We start from the raw sequence: 26856 nt of genomic DNA on the forward strand, positions 1-26856 counted from the left end.
TTGGCTGGGTAGTTTTGGCGCTATGAATGGATTCAAGGACTTTGTAGATTATAGTTTGTTGTACGAGCATTAGTTATTGCTGATGAGATTGAAAGAATAGGAAATATGAGCTTTTGTCATTGGGTATATAAAGAAGAATTTTCGCTCATTGTCACGACTCCTTCCCTGTTTGATCTCCTCCTCCCCTGAATGGAGAGGGTATATTTTTCCTCCAAAGTTTTGTTATAAAACTAATTTAGGAAAACCAGGCAAAAATAAAAAGTAGCATTTATGGCAATGTTATATACTGTTTAGAGTGAAGACATTAGAACCAGACAGACTCACTGAAGTCCCAGGTCTGCCCGTTATTACCTGTGCAATCTTGAACAAGTTATTTAAATTTACCAAGCCTCAGTTTCCTCATCTGTAAAATAGGGCTTTTATTAGTGTATACCCCATAGAATTGCTATGATGACTGATTGAATTAATATATATAAAGTGCTTAGAATGGTTCCTCCAGTCACCACTTTCATATTCCATCAAATTGATGGACATAATCTACCACTCCCCTGTTGTCTTAAATATGAATTGCTTCCCATTTTTTGCTGATATAAATAATACTTCGATGAACATCTTTGTATAATTGGGATTGGAGTTATCTGTGATTATTTTTCTAAGTGATGTTTCTCCAGTGGGAACAAGCAAAGGCAAATTCCTCAAAGGAGGTAAAGTATGAAGTGCTGAAAGGGAACTTATATACGCCTGATACTTCCTTGATTCCTTCCAGAGAATCTGTTTTTCTATCCAGAGCTCCCTCAGTGACAATTCTGAACTCCACATCTCTCTTGGCTTACATGCCATGGCTTTTAGAACTTCACTGAGTTTGCTCACTGAGGTTTAATTATGGCTCAATAAAGATCTTCAAGTACTACCCTCGTGGAGTAGAGCCATGTGGCATTTTCAATTAAAACACTGATTGAACACCTAATTCTTGAGGCTGCTCTGGGCCACCCACTCCTTGTAAATATCTCATTCTTTCTCATATTTAGCATTTCTAAAGCTGAACCCGCCAGCATCCCAACCCCCAGACCAACTCCCCCGCTGCCTCCCCTTGTATAAGCTCCTTTCTCTCTTGAATCATCTGTCAGGATTTTCCCTTTTCCCTCCCACCTTTCTCCTCCACCTCAGACAGCTCCCTTCTTTACTTCTATCAGAACGCCGGCTTTCTCAGCCGTCAGTCTCCTCCAGTCAGCCTGACTGTAAAAGTATGCATGTGTGTGTTGATTGTTTGACTGCTTTCTGTAACATTATTTTAATAGTCCATACCTGATTTCATTCAGTTCCTACCACAGTTTTATCATCACCATTTAACAAATTAATGGATGGAAATTTTAGGCCAAACTCACTCACATAGTCAGTGAGTTCCTGGATCTGTTCCTATTCCATTGTGTAATACATAATACCCAAACATAACCCCCTGTTATTTTCCCAAGACATAAATGTGATCGTTGTTGACTTCCACACATCTCTTATCTCCCATTGCATAGACATCCACCTTCCAAAACCCTAACCTGGCATTCAAGGCCCCATATAATCTGCATTAATACGTTTTAACTAGCCACGCTCTACCATTCATACTCCTTAATATTTGTTCCCGACTCTCTTCTCTTTTCTTTACATACCCTATACTGTTTCTCCATCGTGGCTATGTTCAAATTCTTCTTCCTAGAATGCCTTTTAAAACAACAATCCTCCTCCTCATTTTGTTTCTGCCCTCTTTCCTTCAGAGTATTTTAAGTTAACACTATCATAACCAAACCTTGCTCTCTGGAAAGTTAATTAAAATAGTGGCGTGAGGACTTCCATTTTCTTTAAATAGTTGACAGCCTGAATTTCCAAGTCAGCCCTTAAGCTGCAAAGATAACAAGCTACTTGGGTAACACAACACAGACAAACACAGGATTCCTGAAAGCTGACACGGCGAGGTTTTATCACTGAGCCAGCTGCAAACGACTTTGTAAAAGCAAGGCATTTCTTTTCTTTTCTTTTTTTAAGCTCCTGAAAGGTGGAAATTACCAAGAAACTGTGTGACTAGGGCACTTCTGCTTATAAGAAAAAGTGACTACAATTTCATTTCAGTGCTGGGTCAGAATGATAGCATATTGTCACCTAGCTTCAAATGGATAGGAATAATGCACAATTTACAGCTGTGCTACAAAAATAGCAGCTGTTTCCCATGGGAAAGGAACTTCTCTGGATGAGAGGAGTTAATGAAGGGAGGGGAAAAAAAATCAAAGACTTTTAAAGAACTTGTCCTCCTACTTGTTACCTCTAGAGCACTTAAAGCTCTAAAGTACCATTCCATTTCTGGGACCTTTAAAATCAGTGACGATGTTTAAAAAAAAAAAGCAGCTCCCATGGGCTAGGTGCTATGCTGAGTATGTCCTTATATCAATGGGAGGCAGACGTGAAGAGGAGCTTTGGGATTTAATTGCTTGGGTTCAAATCCAGGCCCAGGTACTTGCTGTAATACTGTGGGTAACTAACTTCTCTGGAATCTGGAACTCAGTTGCTTTGCCTCTGTTGTTTGGCTTTACTGTTGCTATTAGTGTTAGTCCACTGAACCTTCCCACCAATCCTGTGATGACAGGCACTAGTGGTATCCCTGTTTTACAGAGGGGGAAACTGAACTGTGGAGAGAGTAAGTAGTGGACTGTCTAGGTCACATGGCAGGAGTGGCCCAGTTAGGACTCCATGCCTGATGCTCTTGACCTTTGTCAGGAGTCTCCTTTTTAGTATTCTAACACAAACTTAAACTTGTAAGAATCATTACCTTCCGTGCTGACAGAATAAAGAAGGCTGACTTGACAAAAATTTAATGTTTCTGTCTGATTTCACGCCAGAACTTTAATGAATCATCAAAGAGCTTTTGTGAAAAACCTAGTAAGAAATAACTTTTCTTTCTCTTGGTGTTATGGCTAATTTAAGGCTTGATTTAAACATAGTTCTTTTATCAATCAGTTCAGCACATTAATATTTAGTTTTAATGATTGGTAAGTACTTCTATGTGTCAGGCTGTTTTACATGGTTTACAAACAGTAACTCGTTAATCATCATCTCTACTCATGAGGTTGGTGGAATATTATTCCCACGTTACAACTGAGATTAAGAAACTTTGTGTGGGTAATATTTATATTACTCAATTATGGTTTAACATTTCCCCATGACTTCTCCAGATGTTGAGTTGTTACATTGAATAAACACACAAGATAACAACAAGTAGGGAGCTGCAGACAAATAAGCGCGGGAACTATATTGTTAAAAGCAGAAACCAACAAATACTATAAAGCAATTATGCTTCAATTAAAAATAGATAAATTGAAAAAAAAAACTCAACAGAGTTTAAGTTCTTTTTGATCAGTTTCAAATCCACTCCTGTGCATGGCAGATCTCCCAGAAGAAAACACATAAACAGTGTTTCCCACACTTTCTTGTCCCTGATGTTCGAGCCTCACCCAGACCGGTGTTCTGTGTACTTCACTTTGTGAAGTGGGGCTTAATTATTTGGTAAAGGCTTAGCATTAAAATGCTTTTAAAAGATAAGCAGTTCCTTTTCTTTGTACTGCCTGTCAGATTCTTACATCTCTCAATTTTAATTCCAATAGCTCTTAAGGTAAACATTCATCAAATTCTGAACTTGCTTTTTCTGAAGAGCCCTGAATTTGGAAAGAATCATCCATCCCATACAGTGGGTGCTTTTTCATCTGCTCTGCAGATAGAGTATTAGGGCTGCCCCCATATTATGCATTGGAACCCTCATTTCACGCATGATGAACTAACAAGTGACATACCCATGACAATTCAGGTTGACAGGACCAGACCTACAGTCCCCAGGTCTCCCCTACCGTCTCAGAGTACCATTCTGACTTACACATGTATCAGGAACCCTCCACAGATCCTTGCTGTCCCTGATGGAAGGCAGTGCGGGCAGCAGGCAGTGGACTCTCTGGTAAGCGGTGTTATCAATGGAGCGGCCCAAGTCTAATATTAGTCACTTGAGGAGATAGCTTAAGAGTGAGAAGGCAGGAAATGAGCACTCCATCAGCACTGACCTTGGAATGCTTGGTCTTTTTCTCATTGCTGGACCCTATTCACCCTTGTATTCAATAGATTAAACACCGAATACCTAACAATATACAAGGCACTGGACCACGAAGGGCTGTGGTGGAGGCAGACTAAGTTTCCGGTCTTTTACTACTTAGCCACAGTCATTTTACATCCTTTATAAGAGACACTGGAAAGTTCTGGGCCCTGGATTCAGACAGGCAGGCATGAGCTGAATGAGACAAGCCTTCCTCATCTACTAGTGACATGACCTTGAGCCAGTTCAAGCCATTGAACCTAAGGTCCCTTTTAAAAAATTTATTTGTTTTTAACTGAAGGATGATTGTTTTACAATATTGTGTTGGTTTCTGCCATGTATCAACATGAATCAGCCATAGGTATACGTATGTCCCCCCACTCCCGAACCTCCGTCCCACCTCCCACCCCATCCCACCCCTCTAGGTTGTCACAGAGCCCCTGGTTTGAATTCCCTGAGTCATACAGCAAATTCCTACTGGCCATCTATTTTATATATGATAGTGTTTCCATGCTACTCTCTCCATTTGTCCCACCCTCTCCTTCCCACCCCCCCAACACCTGTATCCACAAGTCTTTTCTCTATGTCTGCATCTCCATTGCCGCCCTGCAAATAAGTACATCAGCACCATCTTTCTAGATTCCATATATATGCGTTAATATACGATATTTGTGTTTTTCTTTCTGACTGACTTTGTATAATAGGTTCTAGATTCATCCACCTCCCTAAGGTCCCTTTGCTTTAAGGGATTTGTTGTGAGAATTGAATGAGGTCAGGCACCTTGCAGGATGCCTAGTACAGAATGAAGACTTAGTACTTGGGACTTTGCTTCCACTAAGTCTATCGAGTATACTGAGATGCATTGTTGTTGTTTTACCATCTTAACTTTTTTCTTTTTTTAATTTATTTATTTTTGGCTGTGCTGGGTCTTTGTTGTTACGCTAGGGCTTTCTCTAGTTGTGGCAAACGGTGGCTACTCCTTGTTGCAGTGTGCGGGCTTGTCATTGTGGTGGCTTCTCTTGTTGTGGGCACGGACTGTAACTTGTGGACTTTGGTAGTTGTGATGCACAGGCTTAGTTGCTCCGACACATGTGAGATCGTCCCAGAAAAGGGATCAAGTGCATGTCCTGTGCATTGGTAGGCACACTGCTCACCACCAGCCTATCAGGGAAGTCTCCCATCTGAACCATTTTAAGTTGCTGGACAACCATCACCACATCCATCTCCAAGATCTTCCATCTTGAAAAATGGAAACTCTGTCCCCATTACATAATAACCCTTCTCTCCTTCCCCCTAAGCCTCTAACAGTCACCATTCTACTTTCCATCTCCACGAATTTGCCTATTCTGGATGCCTTATATAAGTGAACTCATACAGTTTTTGTCTTCCTGTGACTGGCTTCTTTCACTCAGCATAATGTACTCATGTTTCATCCATATTGTACCATGTGTTAGAATTTCCTGTACTTTAGGACTAATATTCCGCTATATGCATTTACCACTTTTGCTTATCCATTCATCTGTGAGTGAATACTTGGGTTACACCACTTATTGGCTCTTATGAATAATACTGATATGAACACAAATATCTTTTTTGAGTCCTGAATTTCAATTCTTTTGAGAAGAGAGATGTATTTTTAAAGAGAGTCCCTGGCTTCCAGACACTCCACCATTCATTGGAGTGAGGGTGGGATGAAGGCTTTGGAATGTAGGATGGATATCAGATCCTTGTTCTAAATCATGAAATCTTATCAAAAGTAACACTTAAGAAGCTCAGTACTTACATTAGAATACATTTGTAGGTGAATATTTATTGACATGGAAAAATGATTACAATATAGAAAATAGAAAAAAGCATATGTATCATCCTTTTTTTATTAAAAAAAACATATATGCCAATATATTCAAATATATGATACATGTATAAAAACTAGTCTGTAAGTTATAGCACAGTGCAGTAACCTCTAAATTGTTTTGTTCATACAGCCCCATTCATTTGTATACTTTTAATTATTTATTTCATTATACAGTTATAGATTTGAAAGTGAAAGTCACTCAGTCACATCCAGTTCTTTGCAACCCCATGGATTATACAGTCCATGGAATTCTCCAGGCCGGAATACTGGAGTGGGTAGCCTTTTCCCTTCTCCAGGGGATCTTCCCAACCCAGGGATCGAACCCAGGTCTCCCGCATTGCAGGCAGATTCCTTACCAGCTGAGCCATCAGAGAAGCCCAAAAATACTGGAGTGGGTAGCCTATCCCTTCTCCAGAAGATCTTCCCAACCCAGGAATTGAACCGGGGTCTCGTGCACTGCAGGCAGATTCTTTACCAGCTGCTCTAACAGGGAAGCCCATAGTTGTAGACATGGAGAACTGTATTAGCATCATGTATATTGTAAAATACTCACAAAAGAGTCATCATCAAAAGCAGTGACATAGAGTAACATGTTCAAAGAATGCATACAAAGAAAGTATCATTAGAAGATGTAGTATTTTCTTTCTGCACACCTACAGACTCCCCACCACAAAGACTGCTGTAGAGTGGATTCTGAAGTTAGGCAAAACTGAGTTTGACTCCAGATCCTGCTTCTCACTGGTGAACAATCTTAGCTGTGTTATTGAACATCTCTCTACTGCAGTTTCCCATCTGTAAATAAGAATAATTAAAGTTCTTTTTAAAAAGTAAAAAAAAAATTTTTAATTGAGGTATGATTGACTTGTAACCATATATTAGTTTCAGGTATATAACATAATGATCCAATATTTGTATGTATTACAAAATGATCACCACAACAAGTCGAGTTAAAATCCATCACCATACATAGTTACAAAAATTTTTTTCTTGTGATGAGGACATTTAAGATCTACTCTCTGAACAGCTTTCAAATTTGCAAAACAAATTTGCCCTGTTTATGGTAGAGGTAAAAAAAAAAAAATTAAGCTGGTACTATGGTCATGACTAAGAGTTATCTTGGGATGGGTGGGATAGAAATGTTTGCAATTTGCCTTCTTCACATGTCAGTGTGTTTTCATTTATTGGTAATGAATATACAGTGCTTATGTCAGAATTTTTTTAAGTGTTATTTTGTACTGTTATAAAACTCATAGATGAGCACAGTGACCTACAGATCTCTGACACTGCATCATTTTTCAAAATGAATGTAAGATTCATGGAACACTACCCACTTGACCTAACAGAAACTTCCCAAACCAAGGCTTAAAGCCCTTCCCTGCCACCCCAGAGCAACAAGGCAGCGAGCTTGTGATTCCCCCCGGCATGTGGGGGGCCCTGTCCAGAACCTGCTGGCCCCTGGGGGCCTGTGTGCCTTTGTGAACAGGCTCATTTAGTTCTGGGCACAGGCGCCTGAGGCTGGGCAGGCAGAAAGGAAGCAATTAAGACAGTGGAAACCTACCAGGGAAAAATGCTGTTGGCGGGGCAGACTTCACCAGGGTGTGACCTGTGCAGTCACACAGGGCCCTCTGCTCAGAAGGGACCCACGCTCAGTTTGACACTCTTCTGTAGCCATCTTGAGATTCCTCATGATTTTTTAAACAAAGAAGCTCCACATTTTAATTTTTCACTGGGTATTGCAAATTGTGTAGCTTGGTCCTGGTTGTTGAAAACTGTAAGGCCTGGGTATTAGATGGATTATTAAAGAAAGGATCCTCTTGTAGGCGTCTAAACAGGTACTCCATTGATGAAGGTGGAACCTCACAGAATTCTGCAAAAAAGTCCTTTTGCATGTACGTCTGGGAACCTCTTAGCCCTCTTTCTGATTTCAGTACGTATGATCTCCCAGGTCTGAGGCACAGGCAATAACATGACCTAGACCTCCTAGGGCCATTATGAAAATCAAGAGAGAAAATGCCCATAAAAGCGTTTGAACTGTGCCTGGTACCTGTAATTCTCATTTCCGGCAGCAGTGGAATATCATCAGCCCTGGCTCAGACCTTGGGGTTTCACTGGGTTCCCCTCAACTCCTGGCAACCACCATTCTACCCTCTGTCTCTCTGAATTTCTAAAGTGTTTTTATTTTCAATATTTACAGATTTTTGTGTTAACCTCATTCTCAGCCTAAGTCATTTTTGTGGATTATATTTCTTCTAAAAGACGTGAAGTTTCAAAGTAGACAGGATCAGAGTTCTTGGCAAGCTGGCTAATGTTTAGAAAAAAAAGTCTCTCATCACATTTTCATTATTATAAGAAATTCTTCAGATTCTAAAAAAAAAAAAGTAGTTTGACAGTTGATCCCTATCAAGCATGCAGATGGACAGAGTAATTTGTCCTTGGTTACAAGTTAGACAACAGACAAGAGTTTAACAAAGGAATTCTAGATGAGAGGACGCTGAGTTTCCCACAACACAAGCTGGTTTCTTGTCTCTGGTAGAATGCAGAGATAAGGAGGGTCTGGTACAAATTCCACGGATTGGTCATGATGTTGGAGGAGCAAGTTTGAAGGCTGCACTTCCACCAGTTACCGTGTGTTCTGTTGAATCAACCCTAAAGCCACTTACAACTAGGGACTTGCCAAGCTGCTTCCAAAGTTCTTTACCCATGTGGTTTATTACCAACTGTTAGGATTGCCAGACTGAACACGTAAAATAAACAAGGGATAACTTTTTTTAGTGTGTGTTCTAAATGTTTAATCTGGCAACTCTAACCTAGATCACCCACTGGGGATTCTTCTCAGTGTTAAGAAACCACCCCTAGCCTGTTCTGAGGATGATTGAAGTAAAGTGTTTGGTATAATTGATGGTCTCCTATGCTGTGATCAGAAAGGAAAGAATACATTTAATGAACATAGGCAGGTGCCTTCATAGCAACATAGCTTCATAGCATCTTCCCAAGAATGCCAGAAAACACATCAGTATCCCTGTCTTTATAATGAGGAAACCGAGGCTTACATAGGTTAGTTTAGGTAAGTCCTATAAACATGGAGACCTGGAACTGAATCCAGTTCGAGGTCCTGACCTTATTACTGCACATCACAGGTCTAGGGCCAGCCAGAGCACGTCTGTTGATTTGATTCTAAGTATGTGATGGTTTTACAGTGGCCTATGTCCCAACCCTGGCTGCCCATGTACCAGCTCTGGTGGGACGGCAGGCAGCCAGGTGACCTCTCTAAGCCTCAGTTTCCTTATCTGTAAGTTAGAAACAGCTCCTACACCTCAGTTTGCTATAAGGATTGAATGACATCCTTTTTTTTCTCTCTTTCTCTTTTTGTATAAGTAAAATGCTGAGCACTTGTCTGTCACACAGCACATGCGCTTTTTCTTTTAGAGCCACAGAAGTTTCTAATTTATTGTCTTGTGAAGGAGCAGAGAGGTCCAAGGCAGCTAGAAACCAAGGGCAGCCTAGGAATGTATGCTCACAGCAGAACCCCAAGGAAGGAGCTGCATCTGATTAAGATGAAGTGGGGTGTCCCTCCTTTTCCCAGAAGGGATGGGGACATCCCTAGCTTCTATAATCCTTTCAGTTCTCACTTTCCACTCCAAAGAGGCGACTGCCTGATTTGGCTTGAGGTGCGATCAAGACCTGATTAAATGGGGTGGGGAGGAAATCCCAAGAATAGAAAGACCCTCTGACTTGGGAGGGGAGGGGAAGAGTTCTGGCCCAGCCCGTCTGGCTTTTCCGGCCCCTCCCCCTGTTCTCTCCACCCAGCTTCCCAGTTCCCTCCTCTCCTTCCTCCTCCTCCCCTGCTGCAGCTCAGCTTAAACCTGGAGTCCTGAGAACCAGCCAGACAGCCTCTGGTCCTCTTGATCTAGCGCCACCTCAGCTAAAGGCCCCTGGTAAGTCTTTGGTCGCTGGGCCCTGTTTCCCACATCTACAAACTCAGGGTCGGACCAGACTAACTCATATTTCTTAACCAGCTGGAAGGGTTTGGTCTGAAGGGGTGGGAAGTGAGGCAGGCACTTTATTTTAGCTATTATGAAATCGTCTCAGTCTGTGAGCAGTTTTACTAAAAACTGTTTGCAGTAATCAGTGGTGGCATTAGAATCGGGTGGATCTGAGCCCTAGCTTTTTGCCTTGGCATATGATTGACTATGAATGAGATTGACTGCTTGTTTCCCTCTTTCTCCAGCTGCTCCCAAGCCCTCTATCCTGTAACAGAAAGAACTCATCAAGGGTTGAGATTTTACTTTGAACTTTTTAGCTAGGATTACAAATGGGGCATCAGGGACTTCCCTAGCAGTCCAGTGATTGAGATAACCTGAGTCCACTACAGAGGGTGCAGGTTTGATCCCTGGTCCAGGAGCTAAGATCTCACATGCTGGGTAGCACAGCTGGAAAAAAAAAAGTGTCAAACTCAATAAAGTTTGAAAAATAAAAATCAGGGATTAGGAACACCTTGTGTGGTTTAAGGAACCTTTGTTGGATGCTGGGCTTCTCAGATGGGCTTGCATGCCCTAAAATTCTGCTAAAAATGACTGGAGTCTGACTTTGTAGCTCTTAAAAAGTTTTTTTTTTTTTTTTTTTAAACTAAGTTTGGAATCTTTGCTATTAGAGGACAGCTACATATAGTAGTTGGTTTGGTTTAAGAAACACTGAGTGATAATGCATATTCAGTCTGGTTATCTGCAATCAGATCTTTGTGGTTTAATCCAGTTTTTTACTACACCAGATTATGTTGTTCAATCATCAAGTCTAGTCTGACCCTTTGCAATCCATGAGCTGAAGCACACCAGGCCTCCCTGTCCCTCACCATCTAAAATCAGATTATCTAGTTTTAAAAAAGCAACCTATCTTTACCCTAGAAACTAAGTTTAGTAGAATCAATGAGTAGCCACTATAATTACAAATTCCAAAACCTCAAGTTAAGCTGGCAAAAGCCTTCTCTTTTCTCCTTTGCTCTCCTTCCTTGTTTTCTGTCCCTTCATTTTGAAACTAGAGAAGTTAGGCAGAGTTGTCCAAGTGTAGGCTTGGAATCATATCAGCTTCTTTCTTGCTGAGTTTAAATGAAATCTCTTTTAAATCTCAGTTTTCACATCTATGTAACAGGGATGCTGGTGATAATAGCAGAACCTGTAGAGAGGTTTTAGCCCAGTCTCTGAAGCCTAATAATGTTCAGTGAGTGTGAGCATTTCTTTTTAGGGACTGAATGGAGGTACCTGCTCTGTCTGTATAACTGCTGGGTCAGCCTTGGAAGGGGCTTCCCAGGTGGCTCAGTGGTAAAGAATCCGCCTGGCAATGCAGGAGATGCAGGCTCCATCCCTGGGTTGGGAAGATCGCCTGGAAGAGGAAATGACAACCCATTCCAGTATTCTTGCCTGGAAAATCCCATGGACAGAGGAGCCTGGTGGGCTACAGTCCGTGGAGTCTCAGAGAGTCGGACACGACTGAGTAACTAAACAACAAGGGCCTCAGAAGGGTCTCCTGAAACTAACCTACTGGGCTTCTTCAGCCTCTTTGACCTTCTTTCCTGTTTTAAATTGTAGATTTTATCTCTTTCTTGAAAACCTCCCTGTGTTCATATTATGTGTTCATTCTGTTATTCTGTTCCTGTGGTTCTCAAGTCATGTATTAAACAGATTGCTGGGTCCCAGCTTCAGCCCTTCTGGTTCTATAGGTCTGGAGTGGGGTCCCAGAATTTGCATTTCTAACACATCCTCAGATAGTGCTGATGCTGCTGGCCAGGGGGTTTAAGAGCTACTGTGTTTTCTCATGCTCGACAACCTTTAATATCCCTTTACCTGGGAATTAGTAGAGAGAAATTTACTGTTAGAATTCCCTAGTTATACAGTCAGGAAGGTAAGGAACTGGATTCATCATTGAAGGCCAAGTTCCCAGATAACTGAAAGAAACATGATGATTATTATTTTTTTTTAATTAAAAAAGGGTGATGTGAAGGCTATCTGGCCACTGAAAAAATGCTCTAAGTAAACTGATAACATATCTTAAACTGCTAACAACCAAAGTGTTGACCAACACTGATATCATAGTTGAGGAAATTAGTGCTTATGTTCTGTATCCAAGATCCTTCTAATAATACCATGGTTAAGCAAGCTGTCAGGGCTTCCCAGGTGGCACTAGTGGTAAAGAATCCGCCTGCCAATGCAGGAGATGCAGGTTTGATCCCTGGGTCCAGAAGATCCCCTAGAGGAGGAAATAACACCACTCCAATATTGCCTGGAAAATTCCATGGACAGAGGAGCCTGGTGGGTACAGTCCATGAATCACAAAGAGTCTGACATGACTGAGCAGACATACACACATCCTTAAAGACCAGGTCCACCCAGAATGCTTTAGTAGTTGCATTGACACCTGTTACACCATTTAACAAACATTAAATACACTTTTTCTGGCTGTTGTAATCATTGCCATGGCCCGTTCCTTCAGTTTAGTGCAAAACTTTGACAGCCAGGTCAGCTCTCCAGCAAGCATAGATAAGAAAGGGCTTATAACCAACCTCTGTGCAGGCAATTCCAGAAGAATGGCAAACGTTTCTAATTTACACCAGTTCCTAATGACAGTAAATCTTTAGCTTGCACAGAGCACAGTATTAAATAGAGCTCCCAGCTGTGACAACTCGCTTGGATTCTCGGAGGCCCCTTAGGTTGTCTGGTAGACTTTATCTTGAGTGTTCAACAGGCATTCACTATAGCTTTTTTATATTTGCATATGCGTTTAATGGGACTTCCCTGGTGGTTCAGTGGTAAAGAATCTGCTTGCAATGCAGGAGACCTGGGTTTAATCCCTGGGTTGGGAGGATCCCCTGGAGAAGGGATTGGCAACCCACTGCAGTATTCTTGCCTGGAGAATTCCATGGACAGAGGAGCCTGGTGGGCTATAGTCCATGGGGTCACAAAGAGTCGGACACGACTGAGAGACTAAACAACATACATTTAATCAAACATGGATTTTGAGTTACGCTTATATGTGGGTGAGAAGAAGACTCCAGTCCCAGGTTACTTCCTAAAGAGCTTAATTTTTGTCTTGGTGACATTTGACACTCATTTCCATGGGTCATTGTGCTTTTCAGATAAGGAAGAGCTTTAGCATCAAAAAGAAAAGAAAAGTTTGAGGCTTGGCCTTTTTTTTTTTTTTTAAGTGTTCTATAAACCTAGGGATGCTCCCACACCAAATACTGACAGTTACCATCTTCAAGGGATCTCATTCAGTGATTGGTTTGCTCCAAAACGGCCAGCAACCACCATTTGCTAATTGCCTGAACTCCCTTGCCCTCCAGCCTCAGCATGGCAGGTGGCTGATTATAACTGTGGGCAAGTCCCCAACTAGGCACAAACAGGTGCACACATCTGCTGGGGGTGGCTGTTTCCACACAACTGCTCCAGCACACACAAAGGATGGCCTCAGTTTTGCCAGCCACGTGGCTGTCTCAGAAAGGGGTGAGGTTGGCACATTCCTCCAGGGCTTGTGAGATCAGGAAAGAAAAACAAAAGCCTGTGAAAGGGGGTTCTTGGGAATGCCAAAAACAATCATCGAGGCAAAAGGAGCCGCTGGTGGCTAACTGGTAACGGTGGGTCCTGGGCCGCTTCCTTCTAGAAAGCTGTAAGAATACGAACGTGGAATACCTGATGACGAGGGCAGGGGTGGGGGTTTAGCCTAAGTCATCAGATAAAATGCAGCATTCTTCATTGTAGCATCTGAATTCCTGTTGAAAGGATGAAGAATAGCAATTTCTGGTTTGTTACCGACAAGTAGAAAGTCCTGTAGATTTATGGGCATTGTCTCTGGCTAGGACTTAGAAAAAGCAGTCCCTCTTGGCAGTTCTAGTCAAGTGAGTCTTTAAAATAACACTTCCACTGCATGAGGCTCAAGAACGTCCACACAGAGTGAGTGTGTTTACTCCTGGGGAGAGGCAGAGACATCTCGGTCCAGGCTTGCTTACATCCAGCTGGTCAGGGGCCCTCCTTGGGGATTCTGAGGTCGCTCCTCATTCATACAAACCCAGCCTCCCGCCCTGCCTGCCTGCCTGTCTGTCTGTCAGCCCTGGGAGGGGAGGGCCCCTCTGTGCTCTAGCCAGACCTGGGCCTCCCCACTTTTCCCCCACCCACTCGCAGGATCCACGTGGTCTCAGCTCCCAGGCAAATTCCCCAGCTGGGGTTCTTCAGAGTGTGAACAAATAAGCATTCAGCTACTGTCAGTCCACTCACACTTGAAATCCTGCCTGGTTCTAAACTCTGAAAATGATCAGGATGAACTTGAAAGTAATCCCCTGGTGTTTCTAACACTTGCCCTCTAACTGGCCCTGGACTTGCTCACCAGCGCCCTACCTTTCACCCACTAGTCATATTTAACTTAGTTTTTGATGTCAATTATATCACCCGGATCACTGGATGTGAATTATATCACCAGATGGCACCACCCTTATGGCAGAAAGTGAAGAAAAACTATAGAGTCTCTTGATGGAGGTGAAAGAGGAGAGTGAAAAAGTTGGCTTAAAACTCAACATTCAGAAAACTAAGATCATGGCATCTGGTCCCATCACTTCATGGCAAATAGATGGGGAAACAATGACAGACTTTATTCTTGGGGGCTCCAAAATCACTGCAGATGGTGACAGTTAAAAGACGCTTGCTCCTTGGAAGAAAAGCTATGACCAACCTAGACGGCATGTTAAAAAGCAGAGATATTACTTTGCCAACAAAAGTCTGTCTAGTCAAAGCTATGGTTTTTCCAGTAGTCATGTATGTATGTGAGAGTTGAACTATAAAGAAAGCTCAGCACTCAAGAATTGATGCTTTTGAACTGTGGTGTTGGAGAAGACTCTTCAGAGTTACTTGGACTGCAAGGAGATCCAACCTGTCCATCCTAAAGGAAATCAGTCCTGAATAGTCATTGGAAGGTCTGATGCTGAAGCTGTAACTCCAGTACTTAGGCCACCTGATGCAAAGAACTGACTCATTGCAAGACCCTGATGCTGGGAAAGATTGAAGGCAGGAGGAGAAGGGGATGACAGAGGATGAGATGGTTGGATGGCATCACTGACTTGATGGACATGAGTTTGAGTAAGCTCTAGGAGTTCATGATGGACAGGAAGGACTGGCGTGCTGCATTCCATGGTGTCCGAAGAGTAGGACACAACTGAGTGACTGAACTGAACTGATAATCACCAGGAAGAATGCATAAAACATGCATGAATGGTTTAAAAAACAGATTAGAAGTTGCACAGCCACGTAACCACACCCAGTGAGGAATGTTGTCAGGACCCCACCCCACGCCCATTGTGTACTAGCGCCCCCCTTTCCCAATAAACATTCTCTCTTTCCCCGATTGTACTCTGACTCTATGGAACTTATTTTCTTGTTTTGCTTTATATTGTGTCACCTGTGTATGATCCTCTGTATTCGTTTTGTTTGCTTTCGAACATATTTACAGGGGATGGTGATGTATATATTATTTTGAGTCTTGATTCTTTGCTTAATGTTTGTGAGATTCACCATATTGTGTGAAGCTAAACTGTATTTTCTTTGCTATATGGCATTCCATTATGAATACTATAATTTTATCATTTCTACTGTCATGGGATATTTGGGTTGTTTTCTTTTGTCTTACTGCGAAAAATGCTGTTATAAACTTTATTCTTTTGTGTAAGTTTCTCTAGAGATATTCCTAGGAAAAGATCTCTGGGTCGTGGGGTATGCAGATTTCCAAAATGATCATATCAGTAGAGTTTTCCACTATGGATGGATGGGAGTTCTTACTGTCAAACATCTTGATGTAACCTCTGTGCAGTCTGGTACAAAGTGGTAATCCATTAAAGGTTTACTGTGTGTTCCCCTGAGTTCCTGTAAAGGTGAACACTTGATTCTGCCTGTTGGCCATCTGGGTTTCTACCTGTGCCCTCCTTGGTGAGAGATACAAGCCCTTTCACTGCCGGGCCATCCATCTCAGCCATCTTTGTATCTTCTTGGTCCTCTGGTGTCATAGCCAGCTCCTCAGCTCAGTCACTTCCTTGTTGGTGGTGACTTGTTAGAGGTTTCCTGTACTAAATACATTCTTTCAGAAAAGTGATACTATGTATTCACGGGAAAGGATGTTTTGCAATAGTGCAAAGGAACAGATTTGGAGGATTAATAGGCACGTTCTCAAACACAAAGAAATGAGGCTGTGTTTTTTCCTGAGAGTAATCTTTTGGAATGGTCTGGATTCCACATTTGTCAAAATTATTTATGTTTCTCATTTATTCATGCCCTACTGACACTTTGCACTGTAAATAAATTATCTGAAACTGGAAATCAAGTTGAACTGAGAACTATACATGCTCTTCTAATAGTTTATATCGGAAATTGCAAAGTAATGGTCATGGTCTGCTGGTATATATGTTTTATAGTACCTGCAGAATGTTTTACTTTTTATTTTGACTTTTTTTTTTTTCCTGATGGAGGCATTATTTTGAAATTGCTCTAGGTAAAAATCTGAGATTTTTGCCCCTTTTCAAAACAAGTGTAATCATTATTAGGCAGTAGTGGATCTGTATTCCCATGTGACACAAAAGACCTGGATCTGAGCAGTGTTTCCCCATCAGCAGTGGTGTCTGTTTCCTCAGTATCCAGTCGCCTTTTTCTCCATATTAGTAGAATTTTTAGCGATGCATGTGGCTGCCCAAAATAAAGACTTACACATCCCAGTGTCCCTTGCAGTTAGCAAGAGCCTTGCGATGATTCTGGCCAGTGGGAATAGGGGAGGTGGGCAGCTTTCACGTTCTGCCTGTAATGGAGTGGGTATGTCCTCCTTTATTCTTTTTTGCCTACCTGATGGCTAAAATGTGGGTATGGTGATGGGCTATCTTGGATCACATGAAGGATAGCAGCACCCCAGGAATGGTGAAGCAACAGGAGAAGAGATTGGGCCCCTGAATACTTCATGTTATTCCAGCTCTGACTTTTATATCAAGAGAAATTAACCAAAGTGTTGATCTCTGTCTCACACAGTCAAATCTATATTCCAAGTAATACTTCAGGTGGACAACGTTCTCTTCCTCATAGTCCCCATCAGTCCCCACAGTCCCTGTGTCTGCTGCTGAGTTTGACTTGCCCTTCTCAGCTAGCTTACGCAGATGGATTTCTAGTGCCTCTCTCCCATGGGTCCTATTAGACACTTGCATCTGAGATACTTTTATATTCTAACATCTTGATAGTCTAAGGATGACAGAAGAGAAGATTTCTTCAAGTCTAAAAGATGCAATTAGAAGTTTTAGGGTTGGATTATCAGTAGTTTTATAAGAATCCAGGTGAGGGTTTTTCAACCTCAACACTCTTGACAATTGGGGCAAGATAATCCTTTGTTGCTGGGGCCTGTCATGTGTATTGTAGGCTGTATAGTAGCATCCTGGCGTCTGCTCAGTGGCTGCCAGTAACGCTTCTTCCCTAGGTGTGACTAAATGTCTTAAGACATTGCTAAATATCCCCTGAGGAGCAAAGTTGCCCCAGTTAAGAACCACTAATTGAAAGTAGATTTCTTTTTTAATCTTTTTAAAAAAATTGGTAGATTTTATTTTTTTAAGGGTAGTTTTTGGTTTACACAAGAGTTGAACAGAAAATCCAGAAAAAAAAATATATATCTATATATCTATATATCTTATCTTCTCTCCTCTCCCCTCTCTTCAGTTTCCCCATCAGTAACATCTTGCATTAGTGTCATACATTTGTTTCAGATTATCAATATTGGTACATTACTAGTTCAAGATTGCTGGGAGAAATATCAATAACCTCAGATATGCAGATGACACCACCCTTATGGCAAAAAGCAAAGAAGAACTAAAGAGCCTCTTGATGAAAGTGAAAGAGGAGAGTGAAAAAGTTGGCTGAAAGCTTGACATTCAGAAAACTAAGATCATGGCATCTGGTCCCATCACTTCATGGCAAATAGATGGAGAAACAGTGGAAACAGTGGCAGACTTTATTTTGGGCTCCAAAATCACTGCAGATGGTGACTGCAGCCATGAAATTAAAAGACGCTTACTCCTTGGAAGGAAAGTTATGACCAACCTAGACAGCATATTAAAAAGCAGAGACTTTGCCAACAAAGCTCTGTCTCGTCAAGGCTATGGTTTTTCCAGTAATCATGTATGGATGCAAGAGTTGGACTATAAAGAAAGCTGAGTGCCGAAGAATTGATGCTTTTGAACTGTGGTGTTGGAGAAGACTCTTGAGAGTCCCTTGGACTGCATGGAGATCCAACCAGTCCATCCCAAAGATCAGTCCTGAGTGTTCATTGGAAGGTCTGATGTTGAAGCTGAAACTCCAAATCTTTGGCTACCTGATGTGAAGAACTGACTCATTTGAAAAGACCCTGATGCTGGGAAAGATTGAAGGCAGGAGAGGATGAGATGGTTGGATGGCATCACCGACTCAATGGACAGGAGTTTAAGTAAACTCCAGGAGTTAGTGATGGACAGGGAGGCCTGGCATGCTGCAGTCCATGAGGTCACAGAGTCAGACACAACTGAGTGACTGAACTGAACTGAAAGTTCATAGTCACATTATGATTCTCTCTGTGTTGTACTGATTCTATAGCTTTTGACAAATGCATGTCATATATCCATGATTACAGTATTATTCAGAATAGTTTCATGGCCCCCCAGATCCTTTGTGCTCCACCTATTCAAGTGTATTCCTTTTAAAGTAATCTAAACTCTCCTTAAAATGATCCCTAAGCCTATTAATGCTCATTTTCCTTGCTTCTCAGTGATTGATTTGTAACCCAAAAGAAGTCTTAATGAATGAATATTCATTGTTATTTAGGATGTGGGCTCATGATTAACCTTTGGTAATTTATTGATTTATTCAGTCATCATTTCCAGATATATAACATCACATCTTAGAACTGGGGTAGGTTCTAATTGTGCATAGTTAAAATTACTTTTGAAAATGTGTTGGGAAGGTGACCTGTCGAAGACCAAAATTCATCAGGTAGTATTTTTCTCCATTTGAAACACATAGCTGTTTCTTAAGTTAAGCAGTTAAGAAATACAGACGTTTCTTATGATTAGCGAGCATGTATTAAATGCTTAAATACTATACTAGAAAATTCTCAATATGTTGAGAAGCTGGTGCTTTACGGACATAGACACTAAAATCATCTTAAAAGGAAGCAACTTCAAACCTTCCATTTCACACTTATTCTCAACAATGAGCTTTTGAATAGAATGATGGATAGAATTTCCCCCTTATTTCTTCTATCTCTTTTGGCTGAATACATTTGCATAACTTAAAAGCAATATCATGAAATAGAGGACAATTACAGTTACCAAGGCGGGGGATGGGAGGGTCAGATGGATTAGGAGATTGGAACTTACATAAATAAACTACTGTGTATAAAATAAATGACTAATGAGAACCTACTGTACCGCACAGGAAGTTCTAGTCAATATTACAGCACAGGGAGTTCTAGTCAATATTCTGTGGCGATCTAAATTGGAAGGAAATATAAAAATAGAGTGTATATATATATGTGTGACTGATCCACTTTACCATACAACAAGAAACTAACAACATTTTAAAGCAACTGTACTCTAGTAAAAATTAATTTTAAGAATTACATACAAATTTTTTTTTAAATGCAACTGCATCCTATGACACTTGTTTCTACATGCTCGGATGCAGTATACACATAATACGTATTTGCTAAATGAATGAGTGAATTTGTGGTAAATAGCAGCTTCTCTTCTACTCTAGTGAGGTCTTGATCACCACAAAATTAACTCTAATCCAAAGAAATAAGTAAATGCAAGGTTGAGTTCTTGAAACTCAGCATACAGTTCACATGAACCCAGAAGATAACATACGTGTGGATGGTGGTGATGATTGACAACAAAAGGTATTATCTTTAGTCTGTCACTTCAGAACATATGCATGGATTTTCCCTTGACAAAAAAATTCGTAAGCCAACATCTTTGAAAAGGAAATGGGATTTGAAGGACAGAGGATAAAAGAAATGATTAAGAAAAATAAATATCATTGTGGGAGTTGACAGATGACCTTTCCTTTGATTAAATTGGACTGTGGTATATTTTCGTTTTCAGGAAGCCCAAACCAGTTTCCCCAGATTGTCAATGTGGTTAAGTCATACTGCTCAGATTTCAAATGAATGGAGAGATTTATCCTTATGTAAGAACGGGAGCCAAGTGACTTTTCATTTCCTGGAGTGATTTGTAAAGCCGGATCTTTCACCTTTAGGGAGGGCCACAAGCCTGGTTTTGTAGCATTGACAGGTGCAGATCATACTATCTCCCAGCTAGGTGATACTCTGTCTATTCTCACTGAAAGATGGTAAATTTATGTACAGGTTGCTCAGTGGGTTCACTTGATTGCCCTGTGGCCTGGTGGAGAAACTGATAAAACCAGCAAATGAACCTTCTGTAGACCCTGAAGGAAAACCACTCACACCACACCTCATCAGGTGACAGGAGAGAGCAGTTTCTAATCCAGCACAGTGCAACCTGGGCCAAACAAAACCAGTCAGCACGCCGTGCTTGGTTCCCCAGTTTGACCTGTGACATTAGATCTAGGAGGACTGGATGAATGCTTTGGGAGGAGATGGACCTTGAGTTCAATGTTTTGTCCTCCACTTGCAAGCTCATCTCTTCCAACATCACAATTCACACTGGGGCAAACCTCAGGGAAGCAAATGTAAAAATGCTTGAGTGATGGCTTTTGAAACTAATCGGTTCAGAGGTTTCATTTGTAAGTAGGGGTGAGGGCGAAGGGGAAGCTCCACCTTGCCAGAGATGAGAATATTATGTGGGCTCTCTAGGACACTACTCTGGGAATCTGTCAGGGAATCAGGTGATAGAATACTGTAATTAATCTCTTGGTGTGTCTTGGCCTTTGAAGCCTTCTAGCTCCTCCACCTAATAGCTGTGAGACATTGAACAAGAGGCTTAGCCTTGCTGAACCTCACACTCTTACCTGTGAAGTTGTTGTTTAGTCACCAAGTTGTGTACGACCCTTTTCCCACCCCTATGGACTGTAGCCCACCAGGTGCCTCTGTCCATGAGATTTCCCAGGCAAGAATACTGGAGTGGGTTGCCATTTCCTTCTCCAGGGAATCTTCCCGATGCAGAGATCAAACCCATGTCTCCTGCATTGTCAGGCAGATTCTTTACCACTGAGCCACCTGGGAGGCCCCCTTCCCCACTGCCTCCAGCCCCCGTAAAGTAGTCTGGGTAAATAATAGTACCTGCCACATGAGAAGAGTTGTGATGGGACTTTCATAAGGTGAACAGTGCCCTCCAAGTGCTTTCCATGGTACCTAGCTCTTGGTAACCTCAACAAAGGGTGCGTGTGTGCTAAGTCACTTCAGTCGTGTCTAACTCTTTGTGACCCTGTGAATACCAGAGTGCGTTGCCATGCCCTTCTCCAGGGGATCTTCCCAACCCAGGGATCAAATCCATGTCTCTTATATCTCCTGCATTGACAGGTGGGTTCTTTACCATTAGCACCATCTAGGAAGCCGTAGCTAGTGGCAAAAGTATGAAGAGGTGGAAAATAAGAGGAAGGGTTACCAGTATTGTGTTTGAGAAATGCCAGGGTGGTCAGGATTTTGCTCTTTAATGCACTTATCCTAAGCTCCAGTGGATTCTTTTGAGAGTCATGTCTGTTTCAGCGGAAACCGCTTTCTTAAATACCTGGAGCAATTTAAGAGTATTTTCTATCATACAGCACAGGACCAACTATGACTGAGTCATGCTACCTGTTCTCCCTTGTGTTAAGTTCCTTAAAGACCACACCCTTCTCTTTGGACAGCCACAATTTTGCCTTTTTTTTTTTTTTAGTTGTGTTCTCAAAAGTCATTGTTTTGATCACAATATTGTTGATTTGAAACATTATACATTTCATGTATCCATAATGACTCACAGTTTTTAAAGATTGTATTCCATTGATGGTTATTATAAAATATTGCCTATGTGCTCCGGATTTTGCCATTTTAAAATGAGCTGATGTTTCACAAGGTACATTTTAGTTCACCTGATACAATTCAAGGGACATATTGGTTTCATTGGGCTTCCCTTGTGGCTCAGCTGGTGAGAAATCCGCCTGCAGTGGGGGAGACCTGGGTTTGATCCCTGGGTTGGGAAGATCCCCTGGAGAAGGGAAAGGCTACCCACTCTAGTATTCTGATCTGGAGAAGTCCATGAACTGTGTAGTCCATGGGGTCACAAAGAGTCAGATACCACTGAGTGACTTTCACTTAGGTTTCATTAGAAGCACATTTTTCAAGTCATCTTCTGTGATTTCCACAGATGGCCAACTTTGTTCATTTTATTCCAGGAAGCAGTAGGGAAGTAATAGAAAGGGAGTAACAGAAAGGTCTATACACATCTTTTTATTGCAATAATATCTATTATGAAAAAATGGTAATACTGTGTGAATGCTTTTAGGATAACTAGTGTCCCTACATAGTGAATATTATGTAGACACTAAAGATAATTATGAGGGTGCTATAAGAACATGGAGTAAGTATATAATGACATTTGAAACATGCTATATACAAATAGAATATGAAATATGCACAATTATAGGAATACTTTTGTAATAAAATAGATACATATAGGAAATACACAATGAAAACAGCTGTGAGTTTGTAAGGAAAATGAGATTATGGCAATTTAACATTATTTTAATGTTCTTTGGTCTTTGTAAAAGCCTCAAAAATATCATCAGATGACTTGGTTCTCCATTTGAGCACTGTCTTTAGTTAAAGATTATCGCCTTACGTCTGCTCCCAATAACATTTGACACAGCCCAGTGTACTATCATTGGGCTTCCCAGGTGGCTGAGTGGTAAAGAACCTACCTGCAAATGCAGGAGACATGGGTTCAGTCCCTGGGTCAGGAAGATCCCCTAGAGAAGGAAATGGCATTCCACTCCAATATTCTTGCCTGGGAAATCCATGGACAGAGGAGCCTGGTGGGCTACAGTCTATGGGGTCACATGTCACAGAAGAGTCGGGCACAACTGAGCTACTAAACAACAACAAATGTGCTATAATTGTTACTTTTCAGATTTCACCTGATGACCAGCTTGGATAATCATTTAGGTAACAGCAATTGACATATTGTATTACTTTTCTTTTTAGTGATGAAAATGCCAGGAAAGATTTAAAGACACTTCCAGCTTTTCCAACCAAAACTCTGCAGGAGCATCCCTCCCTTGCTTACTGGTAAGCTGAGCCAAGATGGCCCATGACCCCATTGCCATAGCCTCCATTGAGAACTACATGGTCCTCAGGAGACTGCAAGAAATATAAGTGAGGGAAATCTCAAATTGCCTATAATATGTGTCAGACTAATAAGAAGTAGACCTTGATCCTTCTAGTGACAAGGTCTTGTTAAAGCTCTCTGGAGACTGTCATCCCAAGACTTGTAGTCATATGTGGAGAGTAGCCATTTGCCTTTCCATTCAAGTGCATGAAAGATTTGTAGAGTGCTGTTAAGTCATGCTTAGTATATGGGTAGTCACTGTGTAACACAGCCCTCATCTGGAGGAGTACAATGCAAGTGGTATAAAAGACAGATTTCCTTAAACAGAGGTGTTCGTAATGAACAGAAACAATCTGAATGATCAGAGGTTTCATCTACAGCCAGGAGTCATTGTCTATTTTGAGTTGTTTTCTTTGTCTGTGTTTTAATGAACCCATAGTACCCATCTCCCATGCAACATTTTTCCTAGAGAAGTACATTTTCTCCCCTTAAACTACTTACATTCCCTTTAAATGTATTTTCCTCAGTTTAAGGCTATGAATCCTGAAGATGGTTTTCCTTTCCATTAAAAAACTGGTTACAAAATAAATGTTCACCATGAATGAGCTATAATATGAAAGTTGGAATATTTCCCAAGTCAATAGTGAGAGTGAGTGCTGAGGCTACATTGCATCCTGAATCTGGAACCTTTTAAATGAATCATTGTTAAGTGACAGTTTCTTAACAGTAAAAAGCAAAGACCGATTACTGTTGATTATTGGGTATATAGAGATAAAAACGTTTATTCTTCTCATTATACTTGAGATGTGACTAACAAGCTACCAGTCTAAAAGGAGGGTAAATAACTGAATGGTGTCGAAGGTGATCAGAGTTCACCCGTTTTTCCCCTTTCTAATCAAAAAGTTTTATCCTAAGACAATAATGAAGGTATTATTACCTTCTCCTAAGGTATTATGTGCACAAGTCATGAGAGTAGAGTATTTTAGATTGAACACTCACGTAGAAGCATTTTTAATTCTTTCTAAATCTTAGCAGTTTAAGGAAAATGTCTATAATACCATACACCTGCTGATCTCTCTTTAAAAACTTTTAATTTCCCCAGCAAGTCTCTCTAGCATTTAATAATATTATTTTGTATTTATTATATTCCATCAGTTATGGGAGAAAATACTAGTTTTTCATTTGATGAATTGATGTTATTTTCCTTTTCTAACAACTTAAGGTTTTAAAAATTTACACATAAGTAAGTTATATAAAATTGTAAACAGTCAAGACAAGGTAGTCAAATGTCTGAGGTCCAAGAGTCTATGTCCTACAAAAACAAAAGTCACCCAGCTTCTATCTCCTGAACAAGTTGGTCTAGGCCTTCTTTCTCAAGTATTTTCAGTGGCTACCTGAAAATCTTGAAATGGAATCTGTACTTCACATAGTCGTATATTGCTCTACTTTTCATTTCCTTGTTTTACAGTGAGGACAGAGTAATTGAACATTATTTGAAAATCAAAGGTCTGACTCGGGGTCAAGCTGTCGTTCAGTAAGTATCTTTCTGAAGATATAGTTGTAATGTCTTCTGTTTGAGAGAGTCATCTGAAATGATTTGTGTTGTATAGTTTGTGTGCATATAGTACCTGGCTACAAGTATCTTGCCATGAATTACAAAACTTCATGGGCTATTCTGTACTTTGGTGTCATCAATTCGGATGCCTACCAATGGCAGGCAGGTAACAAAATGAGATTGTGGTGACTGGTGAATTAGAGAGCTTTTGACCTGGCTGGAGACAGGGCTACTCAGCCTCGCATTCAGGCATAATGTTGCCAAATCATCTAATGTTTTTCAAGAAAAAAAGGAAATTACAATTTTTAAATCCTAATTTTTTTCTTTTTTATTTATTTTAGTTGGAGGCTAATTACATTAAATCCTAATTTAAAAAATTGCAAAGTAATATTAAGAAACTTTAGTACAACGTGAGGCAGACAATACCTGTCTGGAGGCCATGTTTGGTCACCTGGTTGGCAGCTCTGTTTTGGGTGGAACACACAGTGCTAGGTTGGATCATCTGTTTCTTCCTGGTACAAACAGCAGACTGTAATGATAGATTTCTACATTTTAGACCTACAGAGTATCCGTTGTTTATTAAGAACAGTTCACAAGCTACATTGAAGTTTTCAAATTATAAAAACTAAATTTATAATTTTTAAGTTGTAAAAACTAATATAGCATTATTACTATATTGTGGAATAACTTTTATGATGACAGAGGGTTTTTTTTTTGTTTGTTTTTGTAAATCTGCCGAATATAGCACAAATCATGTGAGAAGTGAAATAAGGACTTGGTGGTCACTATTCCCCAGTCAGGTATAGATTTCTCCCACATCCCTGCTCTTGCACTCATCTCCTTTTTATCACAGTATACCTGCTGGGATTTTCAAGGCAGAAATCAGAAGTTAGCAGTTCCAAAGCTGAATCCCTGATTTGTGCCCACCTTCTGAACTGAAAAATAAAAAGGAATAGCAATTTCCATGAATGATTTTAGGTTAGGTTAATGAGCATATTATGAACTGTTCTTGATTAAATGCAGTATCTTCTTATTTCCTTTGATCATTATCGTTATGGCTCCAAGTAAGAGACTGTCTAACTCAGTAGTTAAGGCTCTAGACTGTGGAATCCGACTCACTTTGTGTGGGAATCCTGGCTGTGCCGTGTAATTGCTACCTGGCCTTGGCACATCTACTTAGCTGTTTATATTCACTTACATGGAGACCTTTTACTTTGAAGAATTATCACATTTATTGATTACAAGGTCCAGAGCCACTGATCTTCAAAATGTTATTGAACAGCCCACTTGTATCATACAGGAGTCTCAGTTTTTTGTGGGCAGAAAGGAAATCTTACACAATTTAGTCCACTCCATAAACTCTTAAGGGCTACCCTGGTGGCTCAGTGGTAAAGAATCTGCCTGCTAATGCAGGAGATGCAGGTTTGATCCCTGGGTCAGGAAAATCTCCTGGAGAAGGAGATAGCAACCCACTCCACAATTCTTGCCTGGGAAATCCCATGGACTGAGAAGCCTGGTGGGCTACAGTCCATGGGGTCACAAAAGGGTCAGACACGATTGAGCAACTAAACAACAACAACATAAAGTCTTAAAAGAATAAAATAAATACTTGTTGAATTAAAAATAACAAGAGGTATATAATCACTTTAACTTTTTTGAGGGAGTACATACATTTAAAAATCTTATTTACAATAATAGATTTACAGTAATAAAACTCACTCTTTTAAAGCATATATTTCTAAGAGGTTTGACTTAATTTCTAAAATGTACCACCATCAATATATGGATTACCTCTGTGTTTTACTTATTATGAGCAAGACTCAAAAGTTGATTCTAGTGTCTTGCATCATTAAGTGCTAGTTAAAAAAAAACTTGCAATTTGTGTTTATAATAAAGTATAATATGTTTCTGAGTCATAGAAATTTTAATATGCAGACAATAGTATTTCCTATAGCTTTTTGAAATTGAATTTTTGTTAACAACCTTCTAACATTTGAGCGAGGTAAAATGTA

General features: G+C 40.6%; 1 protein-coding gene across 10 annotated transcripts in view; it reads left to right on the forward strand.

Moving 5' to 3' along the window:
- FRMD4B (FERM domain containing 4B) overlaps positions 1–26856 on the forward strand; it is a 352925-nt gene that overhangs the window by 281317 nt on the left and 44752 nt on the right. For all 10 annotated transcript variants that reach the window (XM_044933559.2, XM_044933558.2, XM_044933560.2 and 7 more), the window contains 2 exons: positions 23166–23249; positions 24758–24823. In XM_044933559.2, coding sequence (XP_044789494.1) covers positions 23166–23249; positions 24758–24823 — 150 coding nt within the window. The remainder of the gene's footprint in view (positions 1–23165; positions 23250–24757; positions 24824–26856) is intronic.

This window comes from Bubalus bubalis, chromosome 21, assembly GCF_019923935.1.
Source record: "Bubalus bubalis isolate 160015118507 breed Murrah chromosome 21, NDDB_SH_1, whole genome shotgun sequence".
Lineage (NCBI taxonomy): Eukaryota > Metazoa > Chordata > Mammalia > Artiodactyla > Bovidae > Bubalus > Bubalus bubalis.